The 16,890-nt window shown below is 40.5% G+C and overlaps 1 protein-coding gene across 1 annotated transcript; it reads right to left on the bottom strand.

Annotated features, from left to right (window-relative positions):
- Nucleotides 1–12,416: 12,416 nt before the first annotated feature.
- Nucleotides 12,417–13,343, bottom strand: LOC123253308 (olfactory receptor 13H1-like). The gene has a single exon (XM_044682494.1). It carries the CDS (start codon nucleotides 13,341–13,343, stop codon nucleotides 12,417–12,419), a length of 927 nt encoding a protein of 308 aa, XP_044538429.1.
- Nucleotides 13,344–16,890: the final 3,547 nt, after the last annotated feature.

Genomic DNA, 16,890 nt, shown 5'->3' with positions numbered 1-16,890 from the left:
AGTCACCCTAATAAGTCTCTTCTTTCTAAGATAAACATCCCCAGTTACTTGAACACTTCCTCCTTATAGAATGATTCTAAGTCCCTTCACTATTCTGGCCATCCTCCTCTGAACATGTTCAATTCAATTAGCATTTACTACATACCTCCTCTGCCACATTCTAGTGATCCGGTGCCACCACCATCAGAATACTGTAGAGATCAAGCACACATCCTTCATATCTCTCAGTCCTATTATGGGTCTGTGTTTATTCCAGATGATCCAGCATCTCTAATACTTCCAGGCAGAGCAGAAACTCCTCCTTCACCCGGGGAAGGCACTGTTTTAGCAGCCACCTTAGTCACCCTTGGGCTACCACTGATATTTTTCTCACTTAGAAGTTGCCTTCAGATTGTTGTTGTGGATAGTCTTTCATTGAACTATCTCATGGTTCATTAATAAGTTTGTAGGTCATTGTTCTTGTTGTGGGATCATTTTTTCAGGCGTGTCCATTCATTGTGACCCCATTTGGGGGAATTTTTAAACAAAGATCCTGGAGTGATTTGCCATTTCCTTCTCCAAGTCATTTTACAGATAAAGAAATAGAGGTAAATATGGTTAAGTGACCTTTCCAGGGTCACACAGCTAGTAAAGGGTCTGAGGCCAGATTTGAGTTCAGGAAGAAGCGTCTCCCTTCTCCAGGTCCAGTACTCTATCCACTGTACCTAACTGAAGATATTTATTGTTGATTTTTATCTGTTTAATTTTAGGTCTTGAGTGGAGAAGCAAATGGCATAGTGGATAGAGATCTGGCCTCAAAGCCAGAAAGACATGAATTCAAGGCCTGCTTTCAATGCATACTGGCTGTATGGCCCTGGGCAAATCATTTGATCCTTTGCTGATTTAGGCAATTCTCTAAAACTGCAAATTGTGGAGAAAGTGCTGTATCACAATGGTATAGAGAGATTAGTTACACCAATGAAATCAGAGGTTCAGGCCCTAACTCTACAGGGTTAATGGTCCTGTACTAAAAACAGAGAACACAATGACAAAGATGATCTAGTTCCTTTCTTCAAAGAGTTTCCCATCTAACTTGGGGGGGGGGAGGGAAGGGATGACATGAACCCAAACAACTAAAATAGGGAGGTAAGGATGTGTCAAAGGGAGAAAAGAGATACATTTGCCAGATTCAGCTCAGTCTAAGTTTTAGTGCTTTGACAATTTCTCCCATTACCTGCTCAGGTCCTATCTTTCCTTATTTGACTAATTTCTTTGATCAAATGAGATAATATATTTAAAGTGCTTTGAAATCTAAATATTATTAGTGTCATTCTTCACTTCGATATCCCTAGTATCAAGAGCAGTGCCTTACACACAGTATGTGCTTAACGAATATTTGTCAAATTGAATTGATAAATTGAACATAAAGCATGTGAAAGGGAGTCAGATAAAAGGGCTGGAAAGGGAGGTTGGAGCCAGATTGTGGAAGGTCTTGAATGCCAAACCAAAGAGTTTATGCTTTATTCAAAAGGCAATAGGGAGCCATTGAAAGTTTCTGTGGAGAGCAAGGATATGATTATAATAGAGAATCAGAACAATGAAGAGATATCTATTAGGCACCTATTTTGTCCTCAGCATTCTACTGGGTGCTACAGGGAGAGGGTATGTATAACATCCATTTACATTCCACTTGGGGACATATACACAACACAACGACAATTAAAAGATGACGCACCCTTGAGAATTTATGGGTCTCAACTTCCTCATCTATAAAAGAAATTAGTCAGACTAGATGATCTCTGAGGTTCCTTCCAGTTCTAATCTTCCATTCTAAGGGCACAATCCTTTAATACAATGCTGTCATAGATACCGGGGAGAAAAGACATGATGCACATATGCCCATTCTGGTTTGCACCCTTGTTAGGGAATCTTTTCCTCAGGAACCCCAAACAATGCAGTGACACCCAGCAGTGGCATATCTCAGAAACTCACTCTTGTCTGACTCTCACTCTTTGAACACTAAAGACCACTCAGAGACACAAATTTGGATCAGTTTGAGTAAATCTCCTGATCTTTGGCATGCTATAGTACAAATGACATTGGCTTTAGAATATGGATTCAAATCTTATCTCTGAAGCCTTGGGTAACTTACATTGGATCTCAGTTTCTTCATTTATAAAAATGAGGGGATTGGACTAACTAACCTCTGAGATCCCTATTAACTCTTGTGCTATGACCCTATGATTTTTCCTCCATAACTATCTGGATTCTGCTCCTCCATTACTATCACTACCCCAGGAAGGCAGTGCAAATCCAGTTTCTACTTCTCTTCATGATGCTGCAAGTGCTGAATCAGTCCGCTACTCTTGGCATAACTACAACTGCTGGCCATGGTCCTGACACTGAGATCCTTAACAGATCCATGTTTTTTTCCCTCTATGCTTGTCTGAAAGGAGATGAGGTTTGGGGGTAGTCAAAGGTAGGTAGGCTTAAGTCATGCAAAGCTCCTTAGATGAAGTGAATATTGTTCCAGAATCCAAGCCTGGTCATACATTAAAGTCTACTTGGACCAAAAGGTGAGAGAAATGGTCCCTAGAGTGGAGATGTAAGAGTGAATCTGGTGTGGAAGCAGGGACACCTGGATCTTGTGATCTAACATCAGCCCCTCTTGGCCCTCAATTCCCTGTCCTTCTGCCCCACCCTAGAAGGGTGTAAAAGAAAGATCCCTGGACTCATGGTTAGTAGGACCTTGGTTGATGTGTTGATTCTAATACTTCTGAGCTCCATGACTTTGGGTAAATCACTTCAACTGACTTCTGAATTTCAGTGTCCTCATCTGTAAAGTAGGAATTAATATATTTATTCTGCTTCCTTCATGGGGTTATTGACAAGGACAGCACCAAAGTAGACAAGGATGAGTCTCAGGAGAGCATCAACCAAATAATCAAAAGCATTTCTTAAGCATCTACTATGATGTCATGCAAGGAACTGGTGATACAAAGAAAAATCAATAAAATATTCAGTGTCCTTAAGGAATTTACATTTTATAAGAAGAAACAATATGCACATATATAAGCATACATAGAATGAATACAAAATAAAAACAGTATGTAAATACAAATAAATGCAAAGTAAATAAGATAAATACAGAATGAAGGCAAAGTTAATTTGAGAGGTTAGGACACTAGCATCTGATGAATTAGAAAAGGCTTCATATAGAAGGTAAGTCTTGATGACTGAGTCTTGATGGAAGCTAGGAATTCTATGAGACAGAGATGAAGAGAGAGTGCATCCCAGGCATGGAGAATGGCCAGCACAAAGGCCAAGAGATAGAAGATGGGGTGTCATGTGTGAGAACTAGCAGAAAGCCCAGTCAAATTGGACCACAGAGTATAGGAGACAAAAAAATGTACAGTGAGGCTGGAAGGGTAAGTTGGGGCCAGTTAGGCAGATATGCTCAATGTACATTCCTTTGATATACTACTTTCATTGAGAATGGATTGGAGAAGGGAAACTGGAGGCAGAGGAGACCAATTAGGAGTATATTTCAATCGTTCAGTAGAAAGATGAGGAAGGCCTGCACTAGAGTGATATCCTTATGAGTAGTAGGAAAGGATTGCATATGAGAGATCTTGTGGACACAGAAACAAAGATTTGGCAACTGATTGGATATATGGGGTAAGCAGATATCAAAGGTGAAGTTATGAACCTATGAACCTGAGGGAGTGGCAATATGGTAGTGCCGTTAAAGAAATGGGGAAATGTGGAACAGGAGTGGATATGAGGAGAAATAGAATGAGTTTTATTTTGGATATGTCAAGTTTGAGATACCCATTGGATATACAGTTTTGATTCAGGTCTGGATCCTGGCTTTTGGGAGGCTCCCTGTTAAAAGGGCATGGTATGAACACTGAATCAATAAAAGAGACCCAGAAGCAGTGGTCAGGTAGGTAGGTAGAAAACCAAGAGCAAGCAGCATCATGAAAACCCAGAGTGGAGAAAAGTATAAGGGAAGAGAGGATGATTTACAAGGCCAAAGACTTGAGAGAAGTGCAAAAGAATTGAGAAAACATGATCAAATTTGACATTCGAAGATCACTGATAATTTTGGAAATAGTAGTTTCAGTTGAGGGATAATGACAGGAGCCAGAATGTGAAAAATGGAGAAGCGAGTCAAAAGAGAAGGTGGAAACGCTGAGTGTTGACAATTTTATAGGAGTTTGGATGAGAAAGAGAGGGGTGCTATAGTTCAATACATCCAGGGGATGATGGGGATGAATGAAAAAGGTATTTAAAAGATGAGGAAGACTTGAACATGTTTGTAGGCAGCAGAAAAGGAACCAACAGATGAAGAAAGATTTTGGATTAGAGAGAAAGGCTGGATAATTTAGGGGTAATTTGCAGAGAAGATGGGAATCAAATACACAGGTGGAAGATGGGATGGCCATTTTCAGAGACTGACATAAAGAAATAGAGCGTGGAAGGTGATGTCATGGGGTTCTCAGATGAAGAGAAGGGAGAAAGAGGGAGCTTGTGCCAAATGACCTCTATTTTTAATAACATGTGAAATAAGGACCTCTAGCTTAAAGGATGAAAGGAAGGGTTAATGTTGGAGGTTTCAGGAGAGGAGAGTATATTTGTGGGTAGTGGGACAGAGAATCAATCACAGAAAAGTAAAAGGATTGCCTTGCTGCAGTAAAGTGCTTTGTCAAAGGTTATACTGTTGTAAATGTCAGAACAATGATTGGTAAGCAGGTCTTTTGTCTTTAAGTTCTGGTCCCCTCCACCCAGGTTGCAGTCTTACGTGGTACTCAGGATGAGAGGAGACCTGAGGTACTGTGTTCAGGATTAGAGCACTGGATAGCATCAGACTCACCAGAGGGCATGTTCTCTAGGGAAGCTGGGTCCTCAGGATATCAGCCTCGTTTTTTTGTCTCCCCCACAAAGGCAGCTCCAGTGCAGTCTATGGTCAGCAGAGCCTGGCCCAATAGCCTACCTCTAGGTTCTACAGCAAGGGTTGAACAAAGGTAGAGATATGTGACTTTAAATAAGACTTCCCTGAACTCTTTAAAAATTCACTCTTAAAAATAAGGAGCTCTAATTTCTCTGCTACTTCCCATTTTACACAGTCCTTCCCTCACAGCAAACCTCACATTTTGTAGATGAGGAAACTGAGGCTCACAGAGGTAGGAGAATTTGTTAAGATCACACACACAGTTAAGTAACAGAGTTTACTTTTAATCCTGGCCCTTTGATGCTAAGTCCCACGGTCTTCCCACTAAACCTCAATTGAAATAATAACTCAGAAGATATAATCTAAAAGTCCCCAAAGATAATAACAGTTCCTGTTTCTTTAGCATTTGTTTTGAGGTTTACAGAGCAGTTTCCTCAGTTACCTGATGGGCAAGGTAGTACAAGTCTTATTATCTGCATTATATGGATAAAGAAACAGACCCCCAGATATTTGCTCAGGATGACATAGCTAGTAAATAGCATGCCCAGGGTTTGAACCCACCTTCTTTGTTCTGGCTCCAAGATCAGTAATCTTTCCACAGTACCCCTTTCTGTGTATGTGGGCGTGCATCAGTTATTTATAATACATTGACAATGCCTGCTAAGAGCAGGGAATAAAGACATTTGTCAGGACCACCCCCACACCCCCAACTCTGCCCCAAGCTGGTTTCAGAGACATGGTCCCCTGTGGATTCCATGATCACCTGTTCATGTAGGAGTTGGTAATTTCCAAGGAGGAATGAGAGGCAGTAAGAGATGCCAAAAGGATGATCTTATTCAGCCAGCCCACTGCTACATATACTTGTTGATTTGTTCTAAGTGTCCACCCGTGCTGTTTCAATTGGTCAAGTAACTTCTACAGACCTCAGTTTCTCCATCTGTAAAATAAGTTAGATTACTATGAGAGGTAGTATGGTGTAGTGGATAGAACTCAGGCTTGGAATCTAAGTTCAGATCCTACCTCACACACTTTCTGGCCAGGTGACTCTGGACAAATCACTTTCTCTCTCTGGATTTGTTTCTTTTTTTGTAAAATGAGGGAGCTAGACTTGATAACATATATCTAAAGTCCCTTTTGGCTTTCGCTCTAGGATTCTCTGACTGGGTGATTTGTAAGACCTCTTCAAGCTCTAATGTGCTATCATGCTATATTCTCAAGTCTCCATTTTGGTCCTTGGCTTCTTAAACTATAAAATGGGGAGGGTGTTTTAGAGGAACTCTAAAGGTTTCTTCCAGTTCTTGCTATCTTTGAATGCCCTCTCATCCTGAGAGGACTTCTGGGCTTCTGAAAGGCTACACTGGCCTGAGAGATGGGCAAGGACTTGCCTCCTTGCAGCTTTCAGGACCCCTCCATTGCCTTGCACCAAACAGAAGGTAATGCAAAGACTCCAAGAAGCCATGAATCATATTAAATATCCTCTGCAGTTTTCTTGAGCTTGTTACTTCTATTTCTGGAGACTTCAGGGGCCAGATCCCAGAGGGGCAATTTAAGTACCATGGCTGTGCTGCTAATACCCAAGCCTAGATCTTTATTTGGCAAAGAAAATCTTTTTTTTTTCTGAGCCATTCTAAGAAAGGTCACAAAATGCTCTCTCATTCCAGGATTCAGTTAGGGGGAGGATCACAGAATTTGTGGTTAGCAGTGAAAAGGTCCAGCCCAGGATGGGACATTTGTCAGGAGAGCAGGCAATGTGGGACAATGGGAAGAACCATGGGCCTGGCATCTAGACCACAGCTCTGAACTTTAATGGTCAAGTCTTTTAATCTCTCATATCCACAGTTTCCTCCTCTGTGAAAAAGCCAATTCTTATGTGACCCTTTAGTGGGCATTATCTCATTTGATCTTTCAATCCTTACCCTTCGGTGGAGGTAAAAATTTGACTAACTAGTCATGCGAAGTGGACAAAGTGTTTTCTCCCTAATGACCTAATACCTTTGAAGTTGTGCTACCAAAGGGATATAACTACACATGCTCTAACCCAGTGAGGACCATAATCCTCAGAAATTAGAGACCCATAAGTACAGTAATAATACTACCACTAACAATAATAGCTAGAATCTATATGGTGCTTTAAGGTTTTACCAAGCACTTTACATATATGCACTATCTCATTTGATCCTACCAACAACCCTGAGAAGTAGGTACTATTATTGTCCTCATTTTATGGATAAAAAATAATCTGATAGAGCTTTAAGTGACTTGCCATGGTTAGTTGATGTCTAAGGCAGAATCTTCCTAACTCCAAGGCCAACATGCTATGTGTATACACCACACCATCTAGCTGCCTCTCCAAAAGTTAAACCCTTAGGCCAAATGTAAGCACCTTAATGGCAGGAATGTCTTCTTTTCACTTTTGCATGCCTATTGTTTTTACATGTAGTAGGTATTTAACTAATGTTCTTGAAGTAGATTGGATTTCTCTCTCTACCACTGATCTTAGAACACTACATGGCCTCCACAGTAGCTACTCAAAAGAGTCTAGCCTAGCTATTCACAAAAGAAAAGAAAGTGGAGGAAGACTGCTTATTGCCTATGCCCTATTGGAGTTGAGAATCCCATTGAGTTAATTCATCAGTTCATTTGCTTTGGCCATCTCTTATAGATAGACCATGCTCTGGGCTCAGAAATAAAAAAAAGATAATGAGCAGTAGTAGATCTCATTTTGGGAAACATAACATATAATGTTTTCATTGATTTGGAGGTCCTTTAAAATCCCACCATTTTTAACACTGATATTCTCCTAGTGATGTTGTATGGCTGTGAATCATTGAACATCATCATTTTGGAGGAATCAAAATTGCAGGTTACCCAAATGGCAATGGAGAGATATATGGTGTGTGCTACAAGGCCTACAATGACTTTTATGAAAAAAACAACGGGATAAAAGGACACATGTGATCATTAGGAACTTATGTGATCAGAAAAGGAGGTGGGTCAGTAGTGTAATAACAAAGGATCAAGGATGGATAGCCAGAGTGGAGCCCCAGTGTCTATAAAATGTTGAATGCAAAAGAGCAGAAATAATAAATGTAACCTTCTCAGATCATAATGCAATAAAAATAATAATTAGTAAGGGCATATGGACAGGCAAATCAAAAACTAATTGGAAATTAAATAATATGATTCTCCAAAACCAGTTAGTTAAAGAAGAAATCATAGAAACAACCAATAATTTCATTAAAGAGAATGATAATGATGAGACATCCTACTAAACTCTTTGGGATGCAGCTAAGGCAGTACTCAACAAACTGGGAAAAAAATCTCTATAATAAAAAACTCTGACAGAGGTCTAATTACTCAAATATACAAGGAGCCAAATCAATTGTATAAAAAATCAAGCCATTCCCCAATTGATAAATGGGTAAGGGACATGAATAGGCAATTTTCAGATAAAGAAATCAAAACTATCAATAAGTACATGAGAAAGTGTTCTAAATCTCTAATAATTAGAGAAATGCAAATCAAAACAACTCTGAGGTACCACCTCACACCTAGCAGATTGGTTAAAATGATTACAGGGGAGAGTGATGAATGTTGGAGGGGATGTGGCAAAATTGGGACATTAATGCATTGCTGGTGGAGTTGTGAACTGATCCAACCATTCTGGATGACAATTTGGAACTATGCCCAAAGAGCGATAAAAGACTGCCTGCCCTTCGATCCAGCCATAGCATTGCTGGGTTGTTACCCCAAAGAGATCATAGATAAACAGACTTGCACAAAAATATTTATAGCCTTGCTTTTTGTGGCAGCAAAAAACTGGAAAATGAGGGTATGCTCTTCAATTGGGGAATGGCTGAACAAATTGTGGTATATGCTGGTGATGGAATACTACTGTGCTCAAAGGAATAATAAACTGGAAGAATTCCATGTGAACTGCAAAGACCTCCAGGAACTGATGCAGGGTGAAAGGAGCAGAGCCAGAAGAACATTGTACACAGAGACTGATACACTGTGGTAAAATTGAATGTAATGGACTTCTGTACTGGCAGCAATGCAATGACCCAGGACAATTCTGAGGGATTTATGGAAAGGAACACTATCCACATTCAGAGGAAGAACTGCAGGAGTGGAAACACAGAAGTAAAACAACTGCTTGAACACATGGGTTGATGGGGACAGGGTTGGAGATGTAGACAGTAAACGACCACACCAATGCAACTATTGATAATATGTAAATAAGTCTTGATAGACGACACATGTTAAAACCAGTGGAAATGTGTGTTGGATATGGGGGGGTGTTAAAGGGCAGTTAGGGGAAAGTAAAAACAAGAATCATGTAACCATGGAAAATTTTTGTAAAAAAATAAAATATTTAAATCTTAAAAAAAATAAATAAAATGTTGAAAGCATGAGAAGCCCATTAATTTGTGTGTGGGAGACCCTATTTAGAGGATTTGTGGGAGGACATGGTCAAAAAATCATATAGGATGAGAAGGCATGGAGGAGGGGTGTCCTGATATGTACCTAGAGAGGCAGTGTTTACATTGATGAGATTATGGGTTCCTCAAAGGATATCAGCAAGTTAGTTTCACCACAGTTTGATCAGTCACTTAAGCTAGAAATTAAGGAGTTAACTCTAACTCCTATCTCTTGTCCCACCAGTTTTCAAGTCCTTTTTATTTTCTTCACAACTTCTTTTTCATCTGTTCCCACCTCCCCATTCCTTCCATGCCTCTTTCTTGGATTATTGTAACAACTTCTTAAATGTATTCCCTGCTTCTTTTTCCTCTAATCCTTCATTTCATTAGCTCTGATTTCCCGTGTGTCTATTTGGATCAAAAAAGCCTGGTAATGGGTATTTTGCCCCTTTGCTTTGGATTGGGTAGAATGAATCCAGTGCTGATGCAATGTTGAGACATGCCAGCCGTCCAGCCCTAACAATATTTATAGTCTTCCATGTTGGCCTCCATGATCATTCAGTCAAGACCTCACTTGTCTTGCATGAAATCGAACAGAACTTAAACATTGATTGAAAAGACTGAATTTTCCACAAAAGTTCTCTTGTAATTTACTAGTAGTTTAGAGATAACCATGGAAGTCTCTAAGCTGTGCTAGCAGAGAAGAGTGGCATATTCCTAGCAATGAGTTTTGTGTGAGAAGTGGAATAAAATACATCTACAAGGAAATACATGATCAGAAAAGGAGATGGCCCAGTTTGTGTCACAAGTCGAGTCAACAAGAATGTATTGTGACTTACTTGTCTTAACATGCATGACCTAGGTCATTAGTACCCTCCTCCCAACACATAGAAATCCCTTCCTGAAACAGAAAGCAGAAAGATATCAGAAGTCCATGATTTGGATACTCTATACTAGACAGAGTTAGGTAATCATAGTTTACTTCAGCTAGTAGACACTGAATGGAAAGGAACTAGTGTTCAGGTCCCAACATTCTTCACTGTATAATCTCTACTCTGGTCTCATGAAGAATTCTACTTGAGATCCCAAACTCTACCTCTACTATAGTATGCATAGACTTACTCAGTCTCAGCAATGCCACATAGAACCACTATCTCTCTCACTATGACTTACTCATCCTAAGCATTAATTTTTCTTAATAGTTGGCATTTATTTAGAGCTTCGAGGTTTGTAAAGCACTTTACATTTGATCCTCACAACAACCCTGTAAGGTATGATTTATTCCATTTTACAAATGAGGAAACTGAGACAGGTGAAATGAGTTGTCCAGGGTTGCAGAGCTATTAAGTGTCTGAGGCTGGATTTGAACTTGTTTTTCTGACCTTCAGACCCAGTGTTCTATCCATTGTATCACCTATCTGCCCAATTCACTAATCTTACTTCAATGCCCAAGTAGAACCAGGACTGTACTGGAGCTGGCTCATACCAGCTCACAAGAGCCTATTGTTACATTTTCAATGTGGACATTTACCCTTTGGAAATCCATAAGCACTACAAATCAAGGCTTGATTTTAGGATTTTGTTGATTGTCTGAACTTAAGGAAGTGATAGAAAAATGGTAATAATATAGATTCAGCCTAAAAGTATGTCCTTTATTGAATATTTATCAGCATGCCCCTGGACTAGAGTCACAGTCACTGATCCTTCTTCCCAGATACCTTCCTCAGCACTTTCCAGGGCAGATTTTTGACCACCAAATGACCTAAACCAGACTTGAACCTGCTTTCTGATGCTTCTAACCACCACTACAGAAGGAAAGGCACATGCTTTTTTCTATTTTCACTTCTCAGCTCTACGTTGTCCCTAGCTCCTGATGCACAGAAGGATGATCACTAGGTGATGCATGCTTTCAACCACAGCAATGCTTGAAGACCATTTACTGAGAAAGGAGAGGTTATAATCTGTCTTGGTGGAGAGAATTCTCATAGAATTATAGATCTTTCAGGTATTGAATGAGTGAGATAATTTGGGACAAATGTTTCCTCATTGGTCCCCTACTATCACACAATATGGAGGCATCCATCTATTCTGCCTGTATGCAATGTTAGCTCCATTAAAGAATCTTTAACATACAAGACTAAAGAATACATGATTTTTTTATCTTGAAGGAAGCTTATTTCATAGAGGAAGAAACCAAAGCTAGGAGAAACAATTCATCTGTTTGTATAGGTCCCCTGATTCCAAAGCTACAGTATGACACCAGACCATGGCTTCTTAGAATTGTGCTCAATATCATTACAGAACATTGGATGTAGGAGGAAGCTATGCCTTTAAACATTAAAAAGTTTTTTCTTCCTTCCCATTCTCCACCCACCTAATTGAACAACATTAAGAGGAAGTAAGGGAGGGAGGAAAAAAAGGGAGAAAGAAAAAGAAGGAAGGAAGGAAGGAAGGAAAGAGGGAAGGAAAAAGAAAACTTTTAATAAATATACATGATCAAACAAAGCAAATTCTCTCATTGACCATGTCCACAAATGCATGTCTTACTCTTCAACTTGAGTCCATCACCTCTCTGTCAAGGGGTGAAGCTTCATCTTAGTCCTCTGGGATTAGGGTTTATCATGGCATTGATCAGAATTCTAGTCTCTCAAAGTAGTTTTTCTTTATTATGTTATTGCCATTGTATATAAATTGTTCTCCTGGTTGGACTCATTTAGTTCTGCATCATCTCCTAAAGGTCTTAGAACTAGTTTCCTTAGAAATAGTCCAATTAATCCCTTTCACGATGCAATAACATTCCATTACATTTATATACTAAATTTGGTTAGCCATTCCACAATGGGTGGGTGTCCTCCATAGTTTCTACGGTGGTTTTTTTTTGCCCATATGAAAACAATTGCTACAAATATTTTTGTAATATAGGTCTTTTTCCTTTTTCTTTGATCTTGTCAGGGTACATTTCTAGTAGTGGTATTGCTGGGTCCAAAAGTAAGCACAGTTTGATAACTTTTAGGGCACAGTTCCAAATTGCTTTCTAGAATGGCTGAACCCATTCATAGGAGCTATGCTTGTTTGCCCATCATTTTCTTTATTGCCCCTTTCACATCTTTATTTCTCAGGCTATATATGAGGGGGTTCAGCATGGGTGTCAAGGCACCATAAAACACTGAAATGAACTTATCTTGGTTGGAAGACGATTTGGACTGAGGTTTCATATACATTGAAATGGCTGCCCCATAGAAGATGGTCACTACAGCCAGATGGGAGCCACAAGTGGATATAGCCTTGAGGCGGCCCTGGGCTGAACGTATCCTCAGGACAGCGGCAGCAATGCGGGCATAGGAGAGAAGGATGAATAGAAACGGCAAGAGCAGGGTAAAGAAACTGGTGGCCAAGATCATTAGCTCATTGAGGTGTGTGTTAGAGCAGGCCAACTTGATCAGGGAGAGGATTTCACAGACAAAGTGGTTGAGGACATTGGGCCCACAGAAACGGAGTCGCAGGGAAGAGATGAGCATGATGGTGAGCATGAGGGATGCCCCCCATGAGACAGTGGCCAACCAGATGCACACTGGTGGGCTCATGACGAGTGTGTACCTCAGGGGATCACCAATGGCCACCATGCGGTCATAGGCCATGACAGCCAGCAACAGGCATTCTGCCGTGGCCAGAAAGAGGGAGACACTCATTTGGGCAAAGCAGCGTGGATAAGAAAGAAGGGGGTAGGCAGAGAAGCAATGCACCAAGGCTTGGGGCATTGAAGCTGTTGCATAGCAGAGGTCAAGAAAAGATAAGTTGCCAAGGAAGAAGTACATGGGGGTATGAAGACGGGAGTCCAGGTGGATGAGGACAATGATGAGGCTGTTCCCTAAGAGAATGGTCAGGTAGGTAAGCAGCACCAGTGTAAAGAAAGTAACTCGCCATTCAGGATAATTTGAGATCCCAATGATGAGGAACTCAAGTACCATGCTGGTAGCATTGGCTTCCATCTTACTTATTATAGCTGTGGCCTTTGCATATGAAGTATAACCTGCAAAGATAAAGTGAAGGGACATTGGAATCACTTTCTAGGATCTCAGATTCATAAAATATTGGATCTGGAGGAAACCTTGCAAATCTAACCCAACAGCTAGTCACATGACTAGTGAGTAGAAGAACAGGAAAATCACACCTAGGTTGACTCCAATCCAGTGCCCCTAAGTTTTCTCATCTCTAAAATGAAGAGATTGGAATTGATTGTGTAGTAGAAAGTTCCCTGGACTGGGAGTCATAGAATTCTTGGGTTTTAGTTCTGACTCTGATTCTTTCTGGTATTAATAATAGTCACTATGTGACTTGGGGTAATTTGCTTCCTCTCTGGGGGCCCTCAGTTTCCTCTTCTATAAAATGAGGGCAATGGATTCTGACCCTTAAGGTTCCTTCTAGCTTTGGCATTCTGTGTTCTAGGTTGCATGAGAATAAATAGAGTACAGAGAGGAGGTCAGTGTGTTTTAACCTCAGCCCTTTGGGAAAGGCAGGAAATGTAAATCTAGGGAAAACAAAAATTGAGTTAGACATTTGTCCCTTAACCCCAAGGAAATTATTAGAAATGCCCCCTAATCGTTTTAAGCCAAAAGCTCTCCTCTCTCTGGAAAGACTTTAATAGGCTGGATTTTTCCAAGAAGAGAGAAGAAAGGGGGAAAGGTAGTCAAGGCTACCTTTTGGGCTCTGGTTATACATCACTTTCCATTGCCTTTTCCATTTATACATGCAAATAAACTTAATTAGCTTTCAGCCAGCCTGCGATTTTCTGTAAGTAGGCCCCCCTGATAAGGAAGAAAATCGAATCCCAGGAGAGATGTTTGTCTCTGACCACAACATAGAATAGAAAGGATCCCTTCCCCGCAGGTGGCATATTGACTTAGAAAAACACAAATTAACATTATCCATGTTGTATTATGTTTTTGTTAGCACTGTACCTCACATTTAGTAGGTGCTAAATAAATGTTTACTGATTAATTGCTATATTATTTATTTTGTTAAACATTTCTCAATTACAATTGAATCTGGCTTGGGGCAATACTGGGGAGTTTTGAGTGTAATACTTTTGGAATAAATGATCAGCTGTAGATCCATAACCTTTAGAATCCTATTTGAGTCATGAAGATACTGCTTTTGATGATAATTGGCTTTCGTGACTTTGTATAAGTCATTTAATTTCTATGAGCCTCTTTCCTCATCTATAAAATGGACATGTGCTGACCTCAGAGGGTCACTGGGAGATTCAAATGAGATAATGATTGTGAAGCACCTGGCAAACTGTACCAAAGGTTCTTTACTTTTTTTGTGTCTTTGTCCCTTTGGACAGTCTGGTGAAACCAAAATGGTGCTTATAAGTGCTTTAAAAAATAGCTAGGATTACCCATAAAATGATTATAGTCAAATAGTTATCAACATATTCAAAACCCCTAGTTCATGAACCACCCCCCCCCATTTAAAGCACTACATAAATGACAGTTATTATTATGATCTCTCATGGTCCCAGCTCCCTCATGACATGGAAAGTCCAGGGTAGAAGCAAGCACTTTTGCTCTTAAAACTTAATAAAGAGTCCCAAGCCCAGTAAGAAAATGCATTCTATTTGGGCTAGGAAATAAATGTTCTGTGCCTCTTACATGAATATGAGATACCTAGCAATCAGTAGGATGGGTATTTCCAATTGTGTTTCCAGTAATGGAGATGGGTTTGCCTGGAAACATTTGGATTCTGGTCCCTTTGTCTCCCAATGTGCATTTGTGGGATGGCTGGTTGGAGGTCCAACCTGGGTCTGGAGTTAGGAAATCAGTCTGTGATAGATTTTAGTGTTCGACCTAGAACCAGGGTTAGGGCTCAGCAGAGACATAATTGTGAGAGGAATGGGGGCGATGGCTTGGGCTTTTCTAGAGGGTCCTGAAATTTAGAGGGGGCACAAATGAATTTTCTGTGGGTGCCTCTAGAGCTATTGACTTGAAATAGAGAGAGGATTATATCTCAATCTGACATTAAGTGTTGATTATGTTCTAAATATGGGGCTAATCATGGCTTTCCCAGCTCTAGACTGAACCCCAATCTCCTTGGTAATAGCCTGACCTGAGCCTATTCAAATTGGCTCCAGCACACCCCTGTTTAAATGAAGTCACCCTTTACAAAGTTCCTTTCAGCATCCTTTCAAAGGCATGAAAATGACTGAGCTTAGCACCCACTTAGAAAGAAGAATCAGAGAGATGAGATACTACTTACTAGGTGCTGCAGGTTTTCCTTGGTGAGAGGCCTCCCTAGAATCAGCTGTACTGTGTGGCCCAGGGTCTCTGTTGCCACCATGTCTCATCATCCCAACTAAACTGAGAGACATTGTGCATCACTTGGCGCATGTTTTCAAAATCACAATCATAGCTCCGGGGCTCAATTTGGGGCTAGGGCTGGGATTCAGGCTGCGTTCAAGAAGACGGAGATTCAGTCTAGAGCTGGGACATCCATGGTTAGTCCCATATTTAGAACATAGTCAACACTTAGATGTCAGATTGAGATCTAATCTCTCTATTCCAAGTCAGTAGCTCCAGAGATACCCACAGAGAATTGGGCCACAGGACCCAGAACATTTCCCCCAGCAAATCCAATCCATCAACTTCCCTTTAGAGTAGCCATTGTTCTCTCTCTCCTTCCTAGAAGGATCTACTCAGAAAGAAAAGAGTTCAGGTCCCAGGAGCAGTGAAAAGCAAGAAAGTAGGAGGATATGATGAGTGCTCACCTTGGGTGGGTCTCAAGTCCCAACATGGAAAAAAAAAGTAGAACAGAGGTCTCCTAAAAAGAGAAACATGTCCCAGGAATCTTCTAGTGAGAGACATTGAACATGTTGTTCCTTTAGTTTTCTGTAAACACAAAAGGCAAAGGAACTTGTTCCTTTGGTTAAAAAAGTGACCCACCTCCCCACTACTGCCAGACTATTCACAGGAAAAGAAAAGATCACCAAATCACCGAAATCTGCGAAATATGTCTTCTTTCAAATAGCCATTCTTTTCTTCATTGTAAAAACTCCCACTTCCATGCAGGAATGTGTTAATACAGGTTTAACAACTTGCTCCCCCCATCCCCTGCCCCCCAAAAGCAAGACACACTTTTAATTTATTCTTAACATTCTTTCCATCATTTTCTTGTTTAGAAATCAAGCCTTTTTTGTAGCTTTTGCCTTGTTTCAAGATGTAAATATTCACCATGAAAATGTAATAGTTGGCTCTTGTGAGTCCATTCAAACTGCTTAAATGCACTTACCCTTTACAAAGGGTGCAACTAACTGCTTGTGGGCTGGGTCCAAGGCACAGAGAAGGTGTCTGGGGCTTGGAGGAGTCACAGCTTCCTGAGTGGCAGAACAGGATCTCTAATTTGGGTCTCCTTAACCCCAAACCTAGGCTTCCTTCTGCTGCCTTGGGTCTTTTAGATGTGTGATCTTGTCCCTTGTCTCTCAGAAATCTGCAAAGATAGACAAAGACAACCATTCGATTCTGTTTATTTAGGCCAAAA

The sequence above is a fragment of the Gracilinanus agilis genome, chromosome X (genome assembly GCF_016433145.1).
Source record: "Gracilinanus agilis isolate LMUSP501 chromosome X, AgileGrace, whole genome shotgun sequence".
Taxonomy (NCBI): Eukaryota; Metazoa; Chordata; class Mammalia; order Didelphimorphia; family Didelphidae; genus Gracilinanus; species Gracilinanus agilis.
This window is presented reverse-complemented; position numbering and strand designations above follow the sequence as displayed.